The sequence below is a fragment of the Monocercomonoides exilis genome (genome assembly GCF_001643675.1).
Source record: "Monocercomonoides exilis strain PA203 chromosome Unknown scaffold69-233226, whole genome shotgun sequence".
In the NCBI taxonomy this organism is placed as follows: domain Eukaryota; phylum Preaxostyla; order Oxymonadida; family Polymastigidae; genus Monocercomonoides; species Monocercomonoides exilis.
In genome coordinates this window covers 68,474-86,430 of record NW_027150614.1, presented here as the reverse complement: position 1 = coordinate 86,430, position 17,957 = coordinate 68,474, and the positions used below count along the sequence as shown (strand labels likewise).

The following is a 17,957-nucleotide window of genomic DNA, read 5'->3' as shown; positions in this document are numbered from 1 at the left end:
AAATTTTTAAAAAATGAGCACATATCAAGATTATCAAAGACATGAAAGACAGTTGTACGTATATGGGTATATTTACATTGTATTATTAACGAGGAAATTTTTTTATATAAACGTGAATCATGTTTTTCAAAAAGAGAGAATTCTCTTCAAAAACTTGGTGAGTGTAAAGTAGTCATTTCAGGTTTATCTGGATGTGGAGCAGAAGTTGGTATTTGATCTTTATTTGTTAGATGATTTATCACTTTATATTAATATATAGCAAAGAATCTTATATTGTCTGGGATTGGTAATGTCCAGCTTCATGATTCAGAAGTTGTAACCTGGGCGGATTTGTCAAGTAATGTATTTTCTTATTATTTTAAACGCATATTTGTGATTTAAATGCTTTAATTGCAACTTTTTTTTTATTTTATCCAAAAGTGTTTTCTTGAGGAATCTGATATCGGTAAGAATAGAGCTGCATCATGCTTTCACAAATTTTTAGAACTTGGTGAGCAATCACAGATATCTTTTATTCAAGAAAGAATTATTTCAAAAGAACTTCTAAGTCAATCATCAGTTTGAAATCATCAAATTGTTTTTCATGAAAAATAATTTTAAAATTTGTTCAGTGCTTCATACTTTGTGAAGCAACAGAAATTGAGGCAGTTAAGTTGAATGAGCTATGTAGGGAAATTAATATTGATTTTATCTACTGTTGTTCATTTGGCCTCTTTTCAAAGATATTTGTTGATGTAAGAGCTCAATTCCAGAAAGATAGCACAACAATTTTTAAGCATCATCGCTCGCTAAAAGAAGAATTAAAGCAGCCAACGATTACGTGCTTTGATAAAAGTCATAATTTTGGAAGATCTCCAACACTTTTTTCAGCATTTAGAGCAGTTGATGATGTGCTTGTGAGGAAAAGAGTGAGAAAGAATGAGAGAATTGAAGATGCCTGCGAACTTGAAGAAGCATGCAATTTAGCAAGTGATGGGTCACATGAGATGAGCAAAAGAAGGATGCAAATTCTGAATGAAGAAGATTTGAATGAAATTAAGCTGCTATCAAAAACCATCTTCGAAACAACATTCTGTTCTTCGATTTCTGATGAAGAAAAAGAAGATATCGTTCATGGTGGTACAGATGTTTGCGCTACCTGCAAATCTGCCTCATTTCATTCTTTAAATATATCGACTTCTAATTTAGCTTCATTCTCAATTACTTCCACATTGAATTCTATGAATTCGTCAAACAAACAGATTGCATCAAAGGCTGAAGTCAAGACGAGCAAGCCAATTTTAATAAAGAGAGGATACAAAATTGAGAATTCATATCCACAATCTTCTTCAACGTCATCTTCAGAACCAGTTTATCTCTCATCTTCTGAGAATAGCACATTGGATGATCAAAAAGAAGTTTTTCAACGAAATTACAGCATTAATTCATATGATTCAGACACTGTGGCATTATTCATTCACTCATTGAATGGTCAGCTTTCGCCTGTTTCCTCTGCCGTGGGTGCAGTGGCTGCCGAAGAAGTCGTAAAAGCGTTGACTGGCAATGGAACTCCTCTGACGCAGTGGCTGTTTCTGGAGCATTCTCAGAGTTATGAGAGGTTAAAGCAGATGGTAAAAATAGAAATAGATAATGCACTTCCAACATGTGAAGGGAGAACTTCAAATTCTTCTTCTTTAAGTGACTTTCTTATTTCGCTGCCAAAATCTGAGTTTCTTCCTCTGAACTGCCGCTATGACGGTCAGATTGCTGTGTTTGGACGCACTTTTCAAAGAATTCTGTCATCTCTGTCTGTTTTTGTTGTTGGATGTGGTGCAACTGGAGGAGAAGTGCTGAAGCAGCTTGCATTGATGGGCGTTGGCTGTCCTTTTCCAGAGGCAAATGAGAACACTTTTGATGAAGTTAAAGACGGAAAAGAACTGTTAGGTGAAGCAGCCGAGATGGAAGAGATGAATAAAGAATCAAAAGATTTACTGTCGCAGACTTTGAAGAAAGGAAAAGTGATTATGACAGACATGGATGGCATCGAACGCTCAAATTTAAGCAGGCAGTTTCTGTTTAGAGAGAAAGATCTTCATAAGTCAAAGGCAATTGTAGCTGCACAATCTATTCTGTCAATAAATCCATCAATTGCACTGCAGACATACCAGCTTCGCGTTGGATCTGAAACAGCAGACATATTTAATGCCTTGTTTTGGAAGAATGTTGACATCTGTTTCACAACATTGGATAATTACGAAGGAAGAGAATTTGTGAGTTCTTGTTGCGTGGTGCATCGAGTTGCGATGATTGATTGCGGAACTTTGGGAACAGAAGGAACAACACAAACGGTTGTTCCGTGGGTGACAGCTCCATACAGTTCACATGGAAGAAGCAGAAATGTCAGGAAAAGAAGAGGAGAAGGTAGAAAAAGCAAACAGAAGGAAGGAAACAAACAAGAAGAACTTGAAGATGGTTCAAAAACAGGATATAATGTTGTGACTGATGAAGATAATTTGGAAGTTCTGACAATGAATGAAGCAGAGGAATCTGAAAGTGCAATTCCAATCTGCACACTACAGGAGCATCCATATCTCATTCAGCACACAATTCAATATGCACGTTCAGTGTTTAAGGAACAGTTTTATGATAATATTTTGCTTATTCGCCAGTTCTGTGAAAACACAAAGCGAATAGCAGACAGACCCAAGCAAGCCAATTCTTCAACTGACAGTGCAACTCCTTCAGCGGAAATAGGATCCTCCTCAAGTTCTGACTTTCATATGCAATTAGCGTCAGATGCAGATACATCGAATGAATTCGAAATCCAAAGAAAATTGAAACTTCTAAAATTATTGTCTGATCTACACCCATATTCTGCTGCAGAAATTCTTTCTCTTCATCCACCTTCGCCTTTTTCTTTGTCGTTTGACGACTGTTTAGTTCAGTCGATGTGCTTGTTTAAGGAGTTGTTCCATGACCAGATACAGCGGCTTCTTCAGCGTCATCCGCTGGATGAAATCGACTCCGAAACAGGAAAGTTATTTTGGGGAGGCACTCGTTTTGTTCCTGTTCCAATCGAATTTGACTCAGAAAACAAACTCCATCTCCAGTTTTTGATTACAACTGCATTACTAAAGGCCAAATGCTTAGGCATTCCTTTCAATCACTTTCAAAAACATGAAAAAAATGACTTGGATTGTCAACGTGGAAAAATTGATGAAAAATTATTCAATCAAAAGAAATGTGATGAAGATAATATGTTTGATCAAGAAAAGAAATTGTACTTTGGAGAAGATGTGGATTGGGAAGGCAACTGGAATTGGGGAAAAATAATGGAAGTTTTGAACAGATCAAAAGATGAAACACAAATTTCAACAGTTTTCAGAGAGAAACATGTTGAAGAAGAGTTGGGATTATTATCAGAATGCATTTTAGCTTTTAAAGAAAATCAATTGAAAGTTGAAGGTTCTTCTGTATCCCCACAACATTCACTTGGTTCGATGGATTCGCGCATCTTTTCAAATATTCTTATTCCAGCACCGTCTGAAAAAGATGATGATGACAAGCTTCATATTGACTTTATCTATTCGTGCTCATCTTTGAGAGCAACTAATTATTCCATCCAAAACATTTCTCGGCTGCATACAAAGATGATTGCCAGGCGCATAACACCTGCTGTCTGCACAACCACTGCCCTTGTCTCGTCACTCGCTTCTGTGGAGCTTTTTTCATTAGCAAGCTTCGTTTTTGACAAATGCTTGGAACAAATGCAATTCAGAACAAAGAATGAGCTTTCAACTGATGATATGAACAATAGAATGAGTATAAATGAAGATGATGAGGAAAATGTCGAATCAGTCGCAGACTGTAAGTTTTCTTTTGAATTATCCAAAATTCTGCAACAAATGAACGAAGAGGAAAGACTTCAAGCTCGCTGTTGCTTCAGAGTGTGGTACGTGAATCAGGCCCGATGCATTTATGGCTATTCAATTCCAGAACCTCCAACACAGCTGGATTCTTCATTGAGAGTGAGTTGTTGGAATATTCAGGACGTTTGTTTGAACTCATCACATCAGTCACTCGGCGACGTGAAGAACTACATTGAGAATGAATTTGATTGCATTCTATCAATTTTGGCAACAGGAAATAAAATCGAGTATTTTGATATTTGGGAAGAAGATATGAAAAGCACTGCACTTTCAAAAAGTCTTTTTGATATCATAGATGATGTGAATGAAGACGATAAATGGAACTTTCATTTGAAGAATGATTATGAGTTTTCTGTTTTATTCACTTGCACAGCAACAAAGCGAAGCATTCCATCTGAAATTATTGATTCTCTTCCATTAATTCTTGTTCATTTTACGAAACGTGGTTCATAATTTTCAACGAAACTATTTCTATTCTTTTTTTATTAAAAAAATAATAGATCAATCATAACGTATCCTTTGTCATCTTTAAACTTCAATTTGGATGTTTTTCTATCTCTGCCCAATATATTTTTTTAATTCATTTCAAAGTGATAATGGAGGATGACAGAAGAAGCGATAGTTGTATTGCACATCCTCAATGTGTGTCAAATTTGTGTATAGAATAATTTCGCAATAATTTAGCCATGAACATTAGCATTACTTCGAAAATTGACTTTATTAGAAAGTGAAGAGCAAAAGAAAGTACTAACGCAATTTGAAGTTTCAATTCAAGAATTGCCCAAAGAAGAATTCAAAAAATTATTTAAAAATGAATTTGTTGCACTTCTTTCGGAAGTTGCAATAAAATGCATTTCAACTGAACAAAACGTCCAGGAAGTTACATCTATTTTAAAAACAATCGGAAGAAAATCTGTAAATTGGAAATCTGGTGTTCAGGATTGCGTTTTCATTTCGGAGTTACGACCGTTTTTGGAAATTTTTATTTTGTCGAACTTTTCATCTCCTCCATCAAACTATAACGACATTGTTGTCGCGTTTGCACTTCTTCAACCATTTCACAGGACATGCAAAAATGAACTAAGTGAAATAGCATTACCTATTCTTCTTAAAGAAGCTTCACTTTTTGATTCATCAAAGGAAATCTCTCAACGAGTTGAAAATGCTCTTCTTGCTCTGAATCATAGATGTGTAAGAGGTTTGAATCGTTTTTTCGATGCTACAAAATAAGTGACTAATCTACTTAAACAATAGCAAACAGAAATATATTTAATACAGATACTATCCAAAAAGCAATGGAGCGTATTCTGAATCATCACAATCAATATCGCAATCTGACTCATATATCTTTGTGTATGAGTTTGCGTGTTTTGGCAAAAGTGTCATTTGTCGATAATAAACTGGCGGCAGAGTCATTGGAAAGGGTTGGAGCGATGAGGCTGATTGAACGTGAATTAGAAATTATCTTAAAGGAGAAGGAAAATGGAAAAAACAGTTTATCTGCGAAATCAATTCGCAAACTTCAGGGGAAAGCAGACAATTCGAAAGAAGCTCCAATGACTCAAACAGGCGAGCTTCCGGAAGAAGCAGAACTGGCAACAGACTCAGTTATAATTCAATATTTCTATCTCATTTATACCATTCTGGATGCTGTAAAGATTCAAATTCACTCTTTTTTGTCAAGGCCATCCATTCATTCTCTGCTTCACAGATGTATTTGCGCTTTTTCTGAGGAGCGTGTATCGCTTCTCATCTGGTTTGTGCGTTCGGTGAATGTATGTATTGGCTACTCTTCTGATGATGTTGTTGGCAAAGTTAACTGCGATTATCTGTTTGGTAGCATCCTGAATGTTGTGATGGAGTTTAGAGAGGAGAATGACACAGCCATTTATAATGCGTTGCGGGGAATTGAAGTGTGTCAACTTCGCGTTTATCGGAAAGTGACAGCTGAATCTGAAAAGGTTTCTGCTGAGCCATCTTCTGCATCTGCAAATGCCTCTTCAATTTCTTCAATGCCAGAATATGAACCTGTGACAGAAAGATCTACGGAACTTTGGAGTTGTAAAGAATTTGTGGAATTATTGGAAAATGACGGTTTTTCTGATGTATTTATTGCCCTGATGCATCACAGCTATCCTTTCAACGATATTCCCAGATGTGCTGCACGAATTCTAAAATGCAGGACTATTTTTTTCAATTTAGATTAGAAAGTTATTTTTTGTTGTGGTGCAATTAAATATGAGAAATTGTTCCTTTCTGTAACTTTGGTGAAATTGAATATTTATCATTTCCAACATTTGACTTCAAGTATTTTTAAAGTTGTTTTTCCTTGTGTTTCTGACATAGTAATTTTAACTTTTATGTGAAATTTTCAATTTCAATTATGTCATTGGGAGATGCACATAATTTTGTTTTCAGTTTTTGATGTTGTGTGTTCGAGGGAAAAAGCTTATGCATTTAAAAGTTTGCAACAAAAAATATGCAGAATTCTTTGTTCTTCATTGATGGATAATGCTACTGTATTTGTGTACAGAGTTTTAGTTTATATTTTAGGTTATTACTTTACAATTGACTTATCAAGTTACAACCTTTTTTTGAATTTAACCTGCTTATATTTCATAGAAATTGCGCTATGTTTATGTTCATGTTGCTTATCCTTTTCTTTTAAAAAAAGCGAGAAAGTTGACTTTCCGAAAGGGATATTTGGTTTTAAGCAGGCTATTTCGATTTTTGTCTTTGTTTTTTCATTTCATGACTTCAACAAACGCGTTTGTTCAATCAAACTCCAATCATTGTACTTTTTTGCAACTCCCACTTATTGAAGATGGAGAACTACATCGTTTAACTCTATTTTTCATCCGTTTTCCATTTTGAACAAGAAAATAGAAAAATTGATATTTGATCCTTGTTTAAGTTCAATATAAATTTTGTAATCGATGAATTGACAAAAATTATAATGATAAATGAAACAGATAAATTTGGTTAAAAATATGAATGATTTCAAGCTTCTTTCATAATGCATTTGAAAGTATTTGCTTTATTACTCCTCATGTTGAACAATAACGCAATGAAGGAGACAAATCCAAAAGCAGAATTTCAACTTAATCTTTCTCTAAAATTCCATTGAAAGAGCAGGAAAGGAGTTGAACGAAACTCGATTCATCTGCAAAGAAGTCGACAACAAAATACAAAAAGAATGCTGATTCTTCAGCCAAAAAGGCTCACTCCATCGAGCAGCTCTTCTTCCTTCATGTCTTCAGTCCGCACACGCGGGGGCGCCGGCTTCGGAACCAGGCCTTCGGAGATGCGCTTGTTGAGGATCTGAATCAGCATTGCCACCCCAGAAATCGTAGGCGCAAATGGAAGACGGTCGCGGATGTCGTAATGGATTGATAATCTGCAAATGGAATCGAATGAACAAAGAAATGAGACGGAGGGGAAGGGGGAAAAATTGAAGTCAAAATAGCATCAACATTCATCGAATATTCCTCAATTAAAACAAAAAAAAGAGGCAAAACCAAAAAATAATCATACTGAGAAAGATGCATTCTGAGCACTCTATCGCGAGCAAAGGCGAGAGTGGTGTGGAACGATTGGCAGAGCGACAGGAACTCGAAAGAGGCTGCCATCAGAGCAGAGACCGGAGGCACTGCAATGGAATCGAGTGTGAGTGAAGGAGCCTCCGGATCAGAAGACCCCGCCGTGGAAGAAGAGCCACAAGCGGTTGACTCAGCGCAGTCAGTCTTTGTAACAGACGACAGGCCTTCGAAGGGGTTCCAGTCTTCAGCTGCAATCTGCTTGTCGGCTGCGAACACAGCAAAAAGAGGGGCCAGTGAATTTGTGCCTGTTGATGCAAACGAGGCAGAGATGGCTTCGGAAAGAGGAGTTCGCTCGAGCGGAATGAGAGGCTCGCGAAATAGGGAAAGAGGAAGTGTGTGTGGCGAGGAAGAAGGATTAGAAGATGAGGTTGCGATGGGAGAAGCTGAAGGATCTGTGGAATTGAAGTGGGTGATTGAAGATATCGGTGATGAAATCTCTGAAGTAGATGAAGAAGAAGAAGAAAGTGTTGATGATGTTGATGATGATGATGATGATGACATTGAAAAAGAAGATGAATGGAAAGAATGAGGAATATCCCCTTTATCCGTAAAAGAGTCGCAATTTTCCCACCCTTTCGGATAGTCCATTGCGTACGAAGGCCGTTCTGGAGTGTAATCCAACGAAGAGAAAGTAAGCGGATCATTTCTTAGTCCAACTGATATTGTCCAACAAATGAAAATTTTATGTTTATTGAAAAAATAATTATTCCTTTTATAATAATAAGCATACCTCCACTCATCACAGCATCTGCTTTTGTATGTCGCAAGCATAAAAGTGCATCCCTCATAGAATAAATGGCACCATTGGCAATAAAAGGAACATGTATATATTCCCTGAATATAGGAGTTAAATAATAATTATTTATTTCTTAATTGTTCTTTTGGTAACATTTTATAGCAATATACCTCACAATTTTGATCTCATCCCAGTCTGCGTGACCAGAAAGAACGCCTCGTTGTTCACGAACTCTTCCATGCAGACAAATAACCTGTGCTCCTGCATCAACAAGCATTTCTCCCAGCTTAATAGTTCGTTGAGTATCCTTTTGCTTTCGATACTTTGCAGTAACTGGAATTGTAAGATGATCATGCAATGTTGATACTAAAGAACGCATAAGATCCCATTCGTCCTGTAAATATGCTCCATAGTGCCCACGTTTCGCAATATTCTTGAATCAAAGGAATTAATATTTTTTGAAAAAAAAATGTGAAAGCAAACTTGAGGACAACCAAAATTAATATCAATTGCATCGCATTGCTTTTCAACCATTTTTGCAACTTCAAGCATTTTACACGGATCATCTCCGGCCAATTGAATGAAAAGTGGCTTATCTTCTTCACATGTAAGCATGCATTCCTTTCGATAGGGAACACTTGAAAGAAAGGTATTAACATTAAACCTGAATAAAATAGCACAAACAAATTTAAAGGATTTGTAGAAAAATTAAAAATAATAAAAAATACAAACATTGGCGAATAACACAGTTCTGTTCCATGTTTCAAGCATAGAAGCCGATATGGAAGATCTGAAACATCCACCATAGGAGCAAGAACTGTTCGCGGCTTGCCTATTGCATTCCAAAAATCGTAACCTTCAAGTTTGCCTCTCTTTTCTCTTGGGATCATTCTTTGTCAATATTAAAAAAATAATGGTAGTTCGATTTCAAAGCAAACAACTTCTCATTAATTTTTCTTCATATCAGGAAAATAAAAGATTCAAAAATTTTAAAAAAAACAAAAAGGATTTTTTTCAAAAAATCAGCCCCTGGAGGGAATTGAACCCTCGACCTTATGCTTACGAGGCATACGCACTGCCACTATGCTACAAGGGCTTTCAAAACGAGAAATTTTTCATTTATAATATAAAACTGATATATTTTTTCCATTCTTTTTTCGCTCATAATAATTTTTCGATTTTTTTCAAATAAGTTATTTATTTAAAATATTTATATAATAATGGAAATTTCATTTATTATCAAAACGAATACGCTAAAAATTATTTTATTTCGAATTTTAAAATACTATTCAAGTTTGTGAAATATTTTTGAAAAGTTCTTTTTGTTTTATTTTTATGAAAAAAATGAGAAATGAATTTATTTTACAAAATTTCATTCCAATTCACCAAAATTCACCGTCATGGAAACAAAAAATTGGAAACGTTATTATTTTCATGAAGGTGAAATCTGGTAAATTGGAATGAAATTAAGAAAAATAATTTTATTTCTCATTTTTACCAGAAAAGGTTCCAAAAGGAACTAATAAAATGTGCATAAAATTCCGGACGTCGCACAAAAAACCGGGCAAGATCGATTTCTCAATAACTGTCAGAAGAAAAAATCTGTTCACTTTCCTCAAAACATGTGTGATTATTTTTGAAATTATATTTTTTCTTTCAAAAAATTCGGTTCGAAAATTTTTCAAAAATATTAACAACAATATACTAAAAATTGAAAAATCAAATAAAAATTATTTTCATTTTTGTTTAAGCTTTAACATTTATGTTCAATATGGTTTTGATGGAATTTTCAAAAAAAATACATAATCTCTATTGAATGACAAACAACCTTTGAAAAATCAACACCACGAAAAAAGTTATGATTGCAAAAATAATCACCCATATACCCCATTAATACAAACTAATTTGATAAACAAAACTACCAAAATTATCTCAATTGTACTCAGAAAAATATTAAATTCTAATCAAAGAAAAATAGGGTTTTGAGTTTCTCTTTGATTTGTGTGATTATTTTTGATGTCATAATTTTTCTTTCTAAATTTTTGAATCGAAAATTTTCATTGAACATTCAAAAATGAACACTGAAAAATGAAATGACTTATTGAAGAAGTCATCATCTTTATTTCTGCAAAGACATTGGTTTATGAAACAATTGGGATGAATTTAGAATCTGAATTCAAAAATTCTTTCCAATGACAGAAAAAATTAAAAAATCCCATTCCCCGAAAAAGGATATGATTTCAAAAATAATCACCCATTTGAATAATAATTTTTTTTCTGACCATAAACGAGGAAGTTTTGAATGTTTTATATTTCCAACGAGTTTGTACAAATGATATATATTTAGAAAAAAATTATCAGAATTTTTCCTCTTTAAGTTATTGAGATATCGATCTTGCCCGATTTTTTGTGCGATGTCCGGAGTTTTGTGCACATTTTGTATTTCAAAATTTCAGACATGGGACGATAATTTTTGCTTCGTGAATTTTGTTCTATTCTGCACTTTTAATTTAATCCTCAATTATGAAATATTTCCAATGATTTTTTAACACGAGAATGAAAGTTTTCTCATGAAAAGGTTGTGGAAATTATTTGGAACAAATTGTTGTTTATCTCATAAATGAAAGAATTATGCACCACACACATACATGTTAGTTTTTATAAATGGGTTATGAATTTTGAAATCCTAACAGTTTTCAGATAGGAGATTATTTTCAAAAGTGTTTCGTCACCTGCAAAAAAATAATTTTTTGATGTTCAATGTTTCGCAATTGTAATACAAACAAATTATTGAGATCAAAAAAGATTGAAAGAGATATTAGACATTAACATTATCTTTGATCAGTGTTCATTCATAGACAATCGAAACAAAATTTCAAACAAAAAATTATCACTGAAAAATTCTGAATTCAGTAATAATCACCCATTTTCATTCACTGTTGGAAATAACGAAAAAATCAATTTCTTCTATCTGTATTATTTTCCATGCTTTGTGCAAAAAAGTATAAAAGAACGCATTTTTCCCCAAATCTTGATAAAATCTTTTTGTTTTTTTATTTCAATATTGATTCAAAAATAATTATTTGTCGAAAATAAATCACTACATTTTGTTATCTGAAAGTTATTATCATGAAAATGAAATAAAATAATGTCATAATAAATTTGAAATTAAAAAATTCTTCTTCGAATTATAATTCATCTATTTCCACACTTTATTGAAAATTTCGAACATATGTTATTTTTTGTAAAATTGGTTGAAAAATATAAAATCATGAAAAAAAAAGATATTATCAAGAATTATTATCATTAATTATCTTCATAAGAAAAGAAATCTACGTTCAGAAAAAAAATTTTTATTCAAATGACAAAAATAATATATTCGATCATTTTAATAAACAGCAAAGAAAGCTGTATTGTGGAGCAATAAAAAATGCCGCTTCATTTTATGAAAGAAGAAGATTTCATTCAATTTGATCGTGAAATAAGATTTGACATACCTGCATCGTTTGAAATTATTTTCTATTTTGATTTTTATGAAAATTTGCGTATTTTGAAAAAAAGGCAACTAAAATGCATAAATGGAGAGGAAGAAATCGATTTCATCCCGCAAGTGGAGGATACAAAAGGTAATAATGGTGAAAAAGGTGGCTTGAAAGTCACAAATCTCAGAATTATTTGGTTTTGCCAAAATGACCCCTCGCTAAATTTATGTTTGCTTTCCAACTTTTTGTTATCCTAAAAAAAATTTTTTTTAGCAATAGGACATGATTGCGTAAAGGATATGTACATTCGAACGGCTGACTCTGTTCTTAAAGGAGCAACTCAAGTTTGCATTTCGAAAAATATTCCTCAAATTATTGCTGAATGACAATATTATTTTTTTATAACAAGTCCTTATATGTTGTCACCAAATATGAAAGTAATAAATTTGAATTTATCTTCACAAATTATGGAGTTGACTCACCAAGACTTTTTTCAACAGCTCAAACTGTAGTTCGGGCTTATGAAACATCAAGAACTTACAGAGATGTTAGATTGAGAGGGACAGTTATTAAGGATGATGAATTAAAACTTTTAAAACACGAAAAGATAATATCAAAAGTACCTGGAGTATGGAATGTATCAAGCTCAGCTGGAAACATTGGAACTATTCATACTACTAACATACGCGTTGTATGGCACGCAAATGCCATGCCAAATTTCAATGTTTCAATCCCTTATCTACAGATGGAAGATGTAAATACCAAACAGAGCAAAGTTGGATTATCTTTGGCCATCCAGGCCACAAAATACTCTGGTGGTATGTTTCATGAAACATTCAATCTCAATCTTTGTGCTTGTTATTTTTGAAAAAATACGTTAACTTAACTTTTTAAAATATCAACGAAATATATTGCATTTTATTGCCTTTAACTTTATTCGTAATATTATTTATGTTTATTTTTATATATCATTTATTTGAATAACTCATAAAAGGGCATACAATGGGATTTCGTGTTGAACCACAGGAACGCCTTGCCTCGCTAACAATGGAAATTCAGCAGCTTCGTAAGTTATATTTTGAGAGGCCAATATTTGGAATCGATTACATTATTGATGATGCAGATAAGCCCACTTCAAAAATTCCAATAAAGCGCAGAGAAGAAGATTTTGTGATGGAAAAAGAAGAAGGTTTGAATTCTTTGCATGAGAAATTTGGATACAGTTATACTTTTAACTGTTTTTTTTATTGCAATTTCTGCGATTGCTGCAATGCGACATTGTATTTTGATGCAGCTCTTGATGTTATTTCTCAATATTATGCTGACTCCTCGCTTCAAAGAGATCGTCCTCCAGTTTACTGTCCTTCGTTAGGTCTTGCCGTAGAAGCTCTTCCAGAAGGATATACTGTGGAGAAAGTATGGAGCGACTTGCTCGATACAGCTATGATTGCAAAGCAGCTTGAAGGAAAATTGATGAAAACTTGAATTAAGTCAAGAAAAATTTGAACATCTTTACCACTAATACTTTGAATAACATCATTTCAAAAATTTTGTTTTAATGAAATATTTTTATTTTTTATAAATAATTCTGTAATAATTTGAGAAATCATTTTTTGTACTGATCATTTATATAATATATTATTATGTCAATCCTTCCAACCGTTCACCGAACTCTACCTTCGCATGTTCAAAAACTGATCGTTGAGCGCGCTAAATACGAAGAAGCTGATCGCATTGTTAAGGAAAACCAAACAATATCCAATTTTGGTACGATTTTTTTTGAAAATGTATTTTAAATTGCATTTCTTTTAAGCTGGATGGGAGAAAAATATTACAAATAAAATCAAGTCAAGAGAAGCTAAAAGGGTTGCTGAAGGAGCAGATTCTGAATTGAAAGTTGCAAGTTTGCAGTTTCCTATTCTTTCTTTTTAAAAAAACAAATAATGCTTTATTTTTTCCAAGAACAACTTGTGCTACAAGTCAGGAAGCAGAAGATGCAAGAACTGTATGATGCTGAAAGGGCAGAATGGGATCGTAAATTGAAGGAAATGGGACTTTATATATGGAAAGCTCCAATCTGAACAATTTTTTAGACACTTCACATAAATTTATTTTTTTCAATTTATAATTTTAAAGCTTTATCAATTATTGAAAAGTTGAATTTATTTTTGATAAGATTGTAACTTAAATATTTGCTTTTCTAAAAAAAATTCACATTAAATTTTATATTCATAACTTATTCAGATTCGAGATTATTCTTTGTTAAATAAATAACAAAAGAAAGTTGTTCACTTCTTGAATGTCACAATTTTGAAAATGTTTTTTCTCCCATTAAAATATCTGTTTTTTTGCATTTTGTTAAAAATGTCAAAACCTTTGACTAAGCGGCCTGCAAAAGCCGTTTCAAAGCAAATTTCAACGCAACATAAAATATCTTCAGCAGGCGTTAGGACAAAATCCCCAATAGAAGCTGCAATTGTGTGCTATAAATCAATTAAATTATTCAGTTGCAAAAATTATTTTCACATATAAAAAACATAAAGGAAAAAATAACCTCAATGGATTCGACTATTTTTTTGTTAGACATGACCCCAAGTGATTCAGCAGCTCTTTTGCGATATCAACAAGCGACTGGAAGCAAATTTAAAGATGTTTTTTTCATTTTGTATTTGATATTCAAGTTTTCATAAACTTTGAAATTTAATAGAAAGCCATCCAAAGTTCGGAGCAACAGAGAACATCAGAAGTCCAAACTGCACCAGTACAAACAATTGACCAAGGAATGCAAGCACCAGATACAGGTATTGCAATTTGGGATCAATATCGCTCTCAAAAAGAAGCATCTGCATCTTCTTCCAAATCCTCAAAAATACCCGATTCATCGCAACTTCCCAATGCGTTGACTTCTCCAACATCAACAGGACAGCAACAGAGCGATGAGAGCTCACTTAACACACAAGAAATCCCGAGATTTTTACGATTTCTGAGAAGTGCATCAATTGTTATGGAATCTGTATTAAACGAAAATGTTCTGGTTGCGCTTCAAGAATCTCAAATGAAGGAAGAAAAAGCTTGGAAAGCCAAAATTGAAAAAGAAAGGAAAGAAAAAGGCCTTTCTGTTGAGGCAGATTCAAAGCCAAAAAATGCACTACACGCTGCAAGCACTCCTACAGAAGCAGCGAAAATGTTTGCCAGAACAATTATTCTAAAGTGGTCTAATCTGACAAATGGAAGAACCGTGAATGGTATGATATAAAGTATTCATGAAATTTTCAAATGCTAATATCAATAAAACATGTTTATTATTGTTGCTGCTATTTTTATAGCGTTGACCTTCGCTCCTTCTGAGCCGCAGTATCTTGTCGCTGCGTACTCACCTCGATCTTATGCAAAGCGCAGTCCATCATCATTTCCACCACTTCCTTCTCCTCTGACAAATGAAGTGTGCAATATGCAGAAACGTTACATTGACATTATATAATTTTGAATTTTGCTTGACTTTATTTCATTATTTTTTGTAATACTATGAAATGCTTGGATATTTCGCTTTGCTTGTAACATGAAAATAAGGATGTTGAAAATGGGTTTATTCTTGTGTGGAGCCTGAATCAACTAAATCCTCGTCAGACTCCATATTCTGTGACCCAAAAGAATGAATTGTCACAGCGTGTTCCGTTTCGCATTCTCCTTGTCCCTGGCGTTGTTTCGTCTGTGGCCGTGTCTCCGCTCAACCCTCTTGTTGTTGTCGCCACTCTGGTCACAGGCTCTCTGTGCGTGTGGGATTTGAGAGAGACCATATCGACACACTTCCACACAACATTCACAGCAATCGATGAAGCCAAAACACCGTCTGCTGTGCTGAAGCAGAATGCTGCATCTGGTTCGCCTGCACCGGGCTTAGCTCAACCTCAGGCTATCGCCACTCAAGATTTTTATGTTTTGACTCAGTGGCCGTCTTTTACTACTACATCGATGGAGTCTGGCCCAAAGGGAAATCACACTTCATTTCTATCTTCATCGTCTTCTCTCTTCGCATTCATTTCACCTTCTCTTCTTCCCACACTGGACAATTCATCGTCTTCTCGTTCACCATCATCATCATCATCATCATCTTCTTCTTCTTCCTCTTCTTCTGCTGCTCAGACACAGTCAGCTGTCAATGCTCCATTTCAGTTCTGCAGTGTGGACGAGCTTGGCAACGGGAAGGTTTGGCTGATGAATGAGGCGTCGCTTTCTACGCTTTCTGCTGCATCTTCGATGTCGAACACCACAACGTCTGCTTCCTCTGCACTTGCCTCACGCAGCAGCGCTTCAGCAACAGTCGATGCATTTCTTGTGCAGCTATCGAAAGTCTCTTTTGACAGAGACACTGGTGCTCCCTTCAAAGCGAACTCGGCTGATGAGAGGGCATTATCTTTCTGGTGTGATTTAAACATTATTTTTTATACCACCTCTTAAATGATTAACCTACTGTCTGTTCTCATTTTTCTAATGATGTTATCTTTTCAAATTCTAATCAAAATAAAAAACAATTTGTTGTTATTGTTATTATTCATAATCAAAAAAATTTCTTTTTCGCTTTTTCTTTTTTCCAGGTCTGGTTCTGACACCGATCTTGGGCTAAATGGTGGCTCATTGGTGTCGTTAATTCCTGTATCACACATTTCATCTTCCACAAATTCTCTTTCGTCTGCGACATCTTCGCACATTTCATCAAGTGCTATTCTTTCTGAGAAAAATGTTGAAGACTCTGGAATTGTGACATGTGTTACTCAGAACATTGGTGATGATAATCAGTTCTTTGTTGGGTTTTCAAACGGCTTTATCAGAAGAATGACACGTGCTGGAAGGCCTCAGTACCCACAAATATTTTATGTATGAAGTGATAATTGCACACATTTTCATTTATTAAATTCTTTTCTGATTTTTTGAAATTTGAATGAATGAAATTATAATTGCTTAAAAACTAAATATTTTTATTTTTTTGTCATTTCTATTGCACAGCCACCAACATCAGTTACTTCGCTTTCATCCGCTCCATCAACAACATTGTCACCACACGGGGCATCTGTTCTGTCACTGAATTGTTCTCCCTACTTCCCTTCAATCCTTCTCGCATCTTATGCAGATGGATCAATCAGCCTTTTCAACACATCGTCTTCATCATCACAGCCCTATCCACTCACAACATGGGTACAGAAAGGCGTCTCTCCGATTCCTCCGTTTTCCTCCTTCTTTTCGCCTTGGGTCTCGTCTCAATTTTTTACAGTCCATTGCCCTTGCATCGTTTCTATTTGGGATTTGGCAAAGAGTGATCTTGTTTGTTTTTTCTTTATTCTTGTATGAATCTTGAAAAAAATAAAAAAATATTTTGTCTCAAATTATATTTCTCGTAACTTTAGCAACCAATAGCACATGAAGTGCTAGAAAAGAGCATTTCAATAACTGCTGTCAGCGTTCCGTTTGTTTTTCCTTTTTTTATTAACGATTAAGATAATTTATTCTAATAATTATAATTGAACTTGTTATTTTTCAAATCACACAAAACATGCTGTCGTTTGTTTAATATTCAGGCCTGCTTTATCCACATCAACTCATCGGCTCTGGCCTTGCATCGCAATTGGATTGAACAATGGAACAATACGCTTGTGTTGGACTAAGTATGACTTTAAATCCTTTGTTCAAATAATTTTTTACATTGAATTTTTCATTCTTGTTATTCGTTCATCTGTTTTTACTTTTTTCTCTCATCTTCGTCATTAAACCGCCAACAGTACTTCTTATCTATTTTCAACTTCTCCAAATTCATCTCAATTGATGGATGATTATCTATTCCATTCTGTTCTTCCTGCTGATTAAAAATGCATTTGAATTCAATGGAATTTCTATTTTTCAGGATAGCTTATATTCACAAAAATTACCAATGTTTTGAATGAAATGCTGCATTTTGTCCTGTTAGTTTTTATTCACCTTTTGAATCATTTAAGAAATAGTTTGAACATAATTCATTTTTATAATTTCAAAGTTGATAGTTTGAAATTACAGTTTTTGTGTTTATTGTCTTTTATGTTTTTGATATTTAAATGATACGAGATTTATTTGAACCTATATTTTGTTTGCACAATTTTTCTCTTTGTTCATTCGCGCTCATTGAATATGAATTAAAAATTTTATGCTTAATGAGTAATGTAACGATTCTTTATTTTTTATTTGTGACTTTCTGAAAAAAAAA

General features: G+C 34.0%; 6 protein-coding genes across 6 annotated transcripts; 5 read left to right on the top strand and 1 right to left on the bottom strand.

Annotated features, from left to right (window-relative positions):
- Positions 1–13: 13 nt before the first annotated feature.
- Positions 14–4,417, top strand: MONOS_6118 (putative Ubiquitin-like modifier-activating enzyme 1 E (Uba1E); the record flags this gene model as incomplete). Its single annotated transcript, XM_067876324.1, has 6 exons — positions 14–66; positions 135–208; positions 260–342; positions 421–558; positions 612–1,127; positions 1,242–4,417. 6 exons carry the CDS (start codon positions 14–16, stop codon positions 4,359–4,361), a joined length of 3,984 nt encoding a protein of 1,327 aa, XP_067718900.1. The 3' UTR covers positions 4,362–4,417.
- A 61-nt stretch (positions 4,418–4,478) lies between these two features.
- Positions 4,479–6,653, top strand: MONOS_18358 (uncharacterized protein). The gene is made up of 3 exons (XM_067871371.1): positions 4,479–4,550; positions 4,606–5,106; positions 5,163–6,653. The coding sequence occupies exons 1-3, from the start codon at positions 4,505–4,507 to the stop codon at positions 6,113–6,115; spliced, it is 1,500 nt and encodes a 499-aa protein (XP_067718899.1). The 5' UTR covers positions 4,479–4,504; the 3' UTR covers positions 6,116–6,653.
- A 147-nt stretch (positions 6,654–6,800) lies between these two features.
- Positions 6,801–9,138, bottom strand: MONOS_6117 (putative t-diRNAhydrouridine synthase). Its single transcript, XM_067876323.1, has 6 exons — positions 8,976–9,138; positions 8,727–8,907; positions 8,414–8,676; positions 8,238–8,341; positions 7,443–8,163; positions 6,801–7,305 (listed from the first exon to the last, which is right to left on the bottom strand). The coding sequence occupies exons 1-6, from the start codon at positions 9,131–9,133 to the stop codon at positions 7,116–7,118; spliced, it is 1,617 nt and encodes a 538-aa protein (XP_067718898.1). The 5' UTR covers positions 9,134–9,138; the 3' UTR covers positions 6,801–7,115.
- Positions 9,139–11,629: 2,491 nt separating this feature from the next.
- Positions 11,630–13,331, top strand: MONOS_6116 (putative tubulin epsilon chain). The gene is made up of 6 exons (XM_067876322.1): positions 11,630–11,747; positions 11,805–11,953; positions 11,999–12,069; positions 12,135–12,543; positions 12,720–12,914; positions 13,020–13,331. The coding sequence occupies exons 1-6, from the start codon at positions 11,674–11,676 to the stop codon at positions 13,208–13,210; spliced, it is 1,089 nt and encodes a 362-aa protein (XP_067718897.1). The 5' UTR covers positions 11,630–11,673; the 3' UTR covers positions 13,211–13,331.
- Positions 13,332–13,357: 26 nt separating this feature from the next.
- Positions 13,358–13,951, top strand: MONOS_6115 (putative protein of unknown function (DUF4558)). Its single transcript, XM_067876321.1, has 3 exons — positions 13,358–13,492; positions 13,539–13,628; positions 13,688–13,951. Exons 1-3 carry the CDS (start codon positions 13,369–13,371, stop codon positions 13,804–13,806), a joined length of 333 nt encoding a protein of 110 aa, XP_067718896.1. The 5' UTR covers positions 13,358–13,368; the 3' UTR covers positions 13,807–13,951.
- A 138-nt stretch (positions 13,952–14,089) lies between these two features.
- Positions 14,090–17,900, top strand: MONOS_6114 (uncharacterized protein; the record flags this gene model as incomplete). The annotated part of the gene is made up of 10 exons (XM_067876320.1): positions 14,090–14,203; positions 14,269–14,376; positions 14,433–14,970; positions 15,052–15,167; positions 15,296–16,146; positions 16,321–16,600; positions 16,730–17,044; positions 17,128–17,186; positions 17,299–17,385; positions 17,500–17,900. 10 exons carry the CDS (start codon positions 14,090–14,092, stop codon positions 17,582–17,584), a joined length of 2,553 nt encoding a protein of 850 aa, XP_067718895.1. The 3' UTR covers positions 17,585–17,900.
- Between the last annotated feature and the right edge of the window lie 57 nt (positions 17,901–17,957).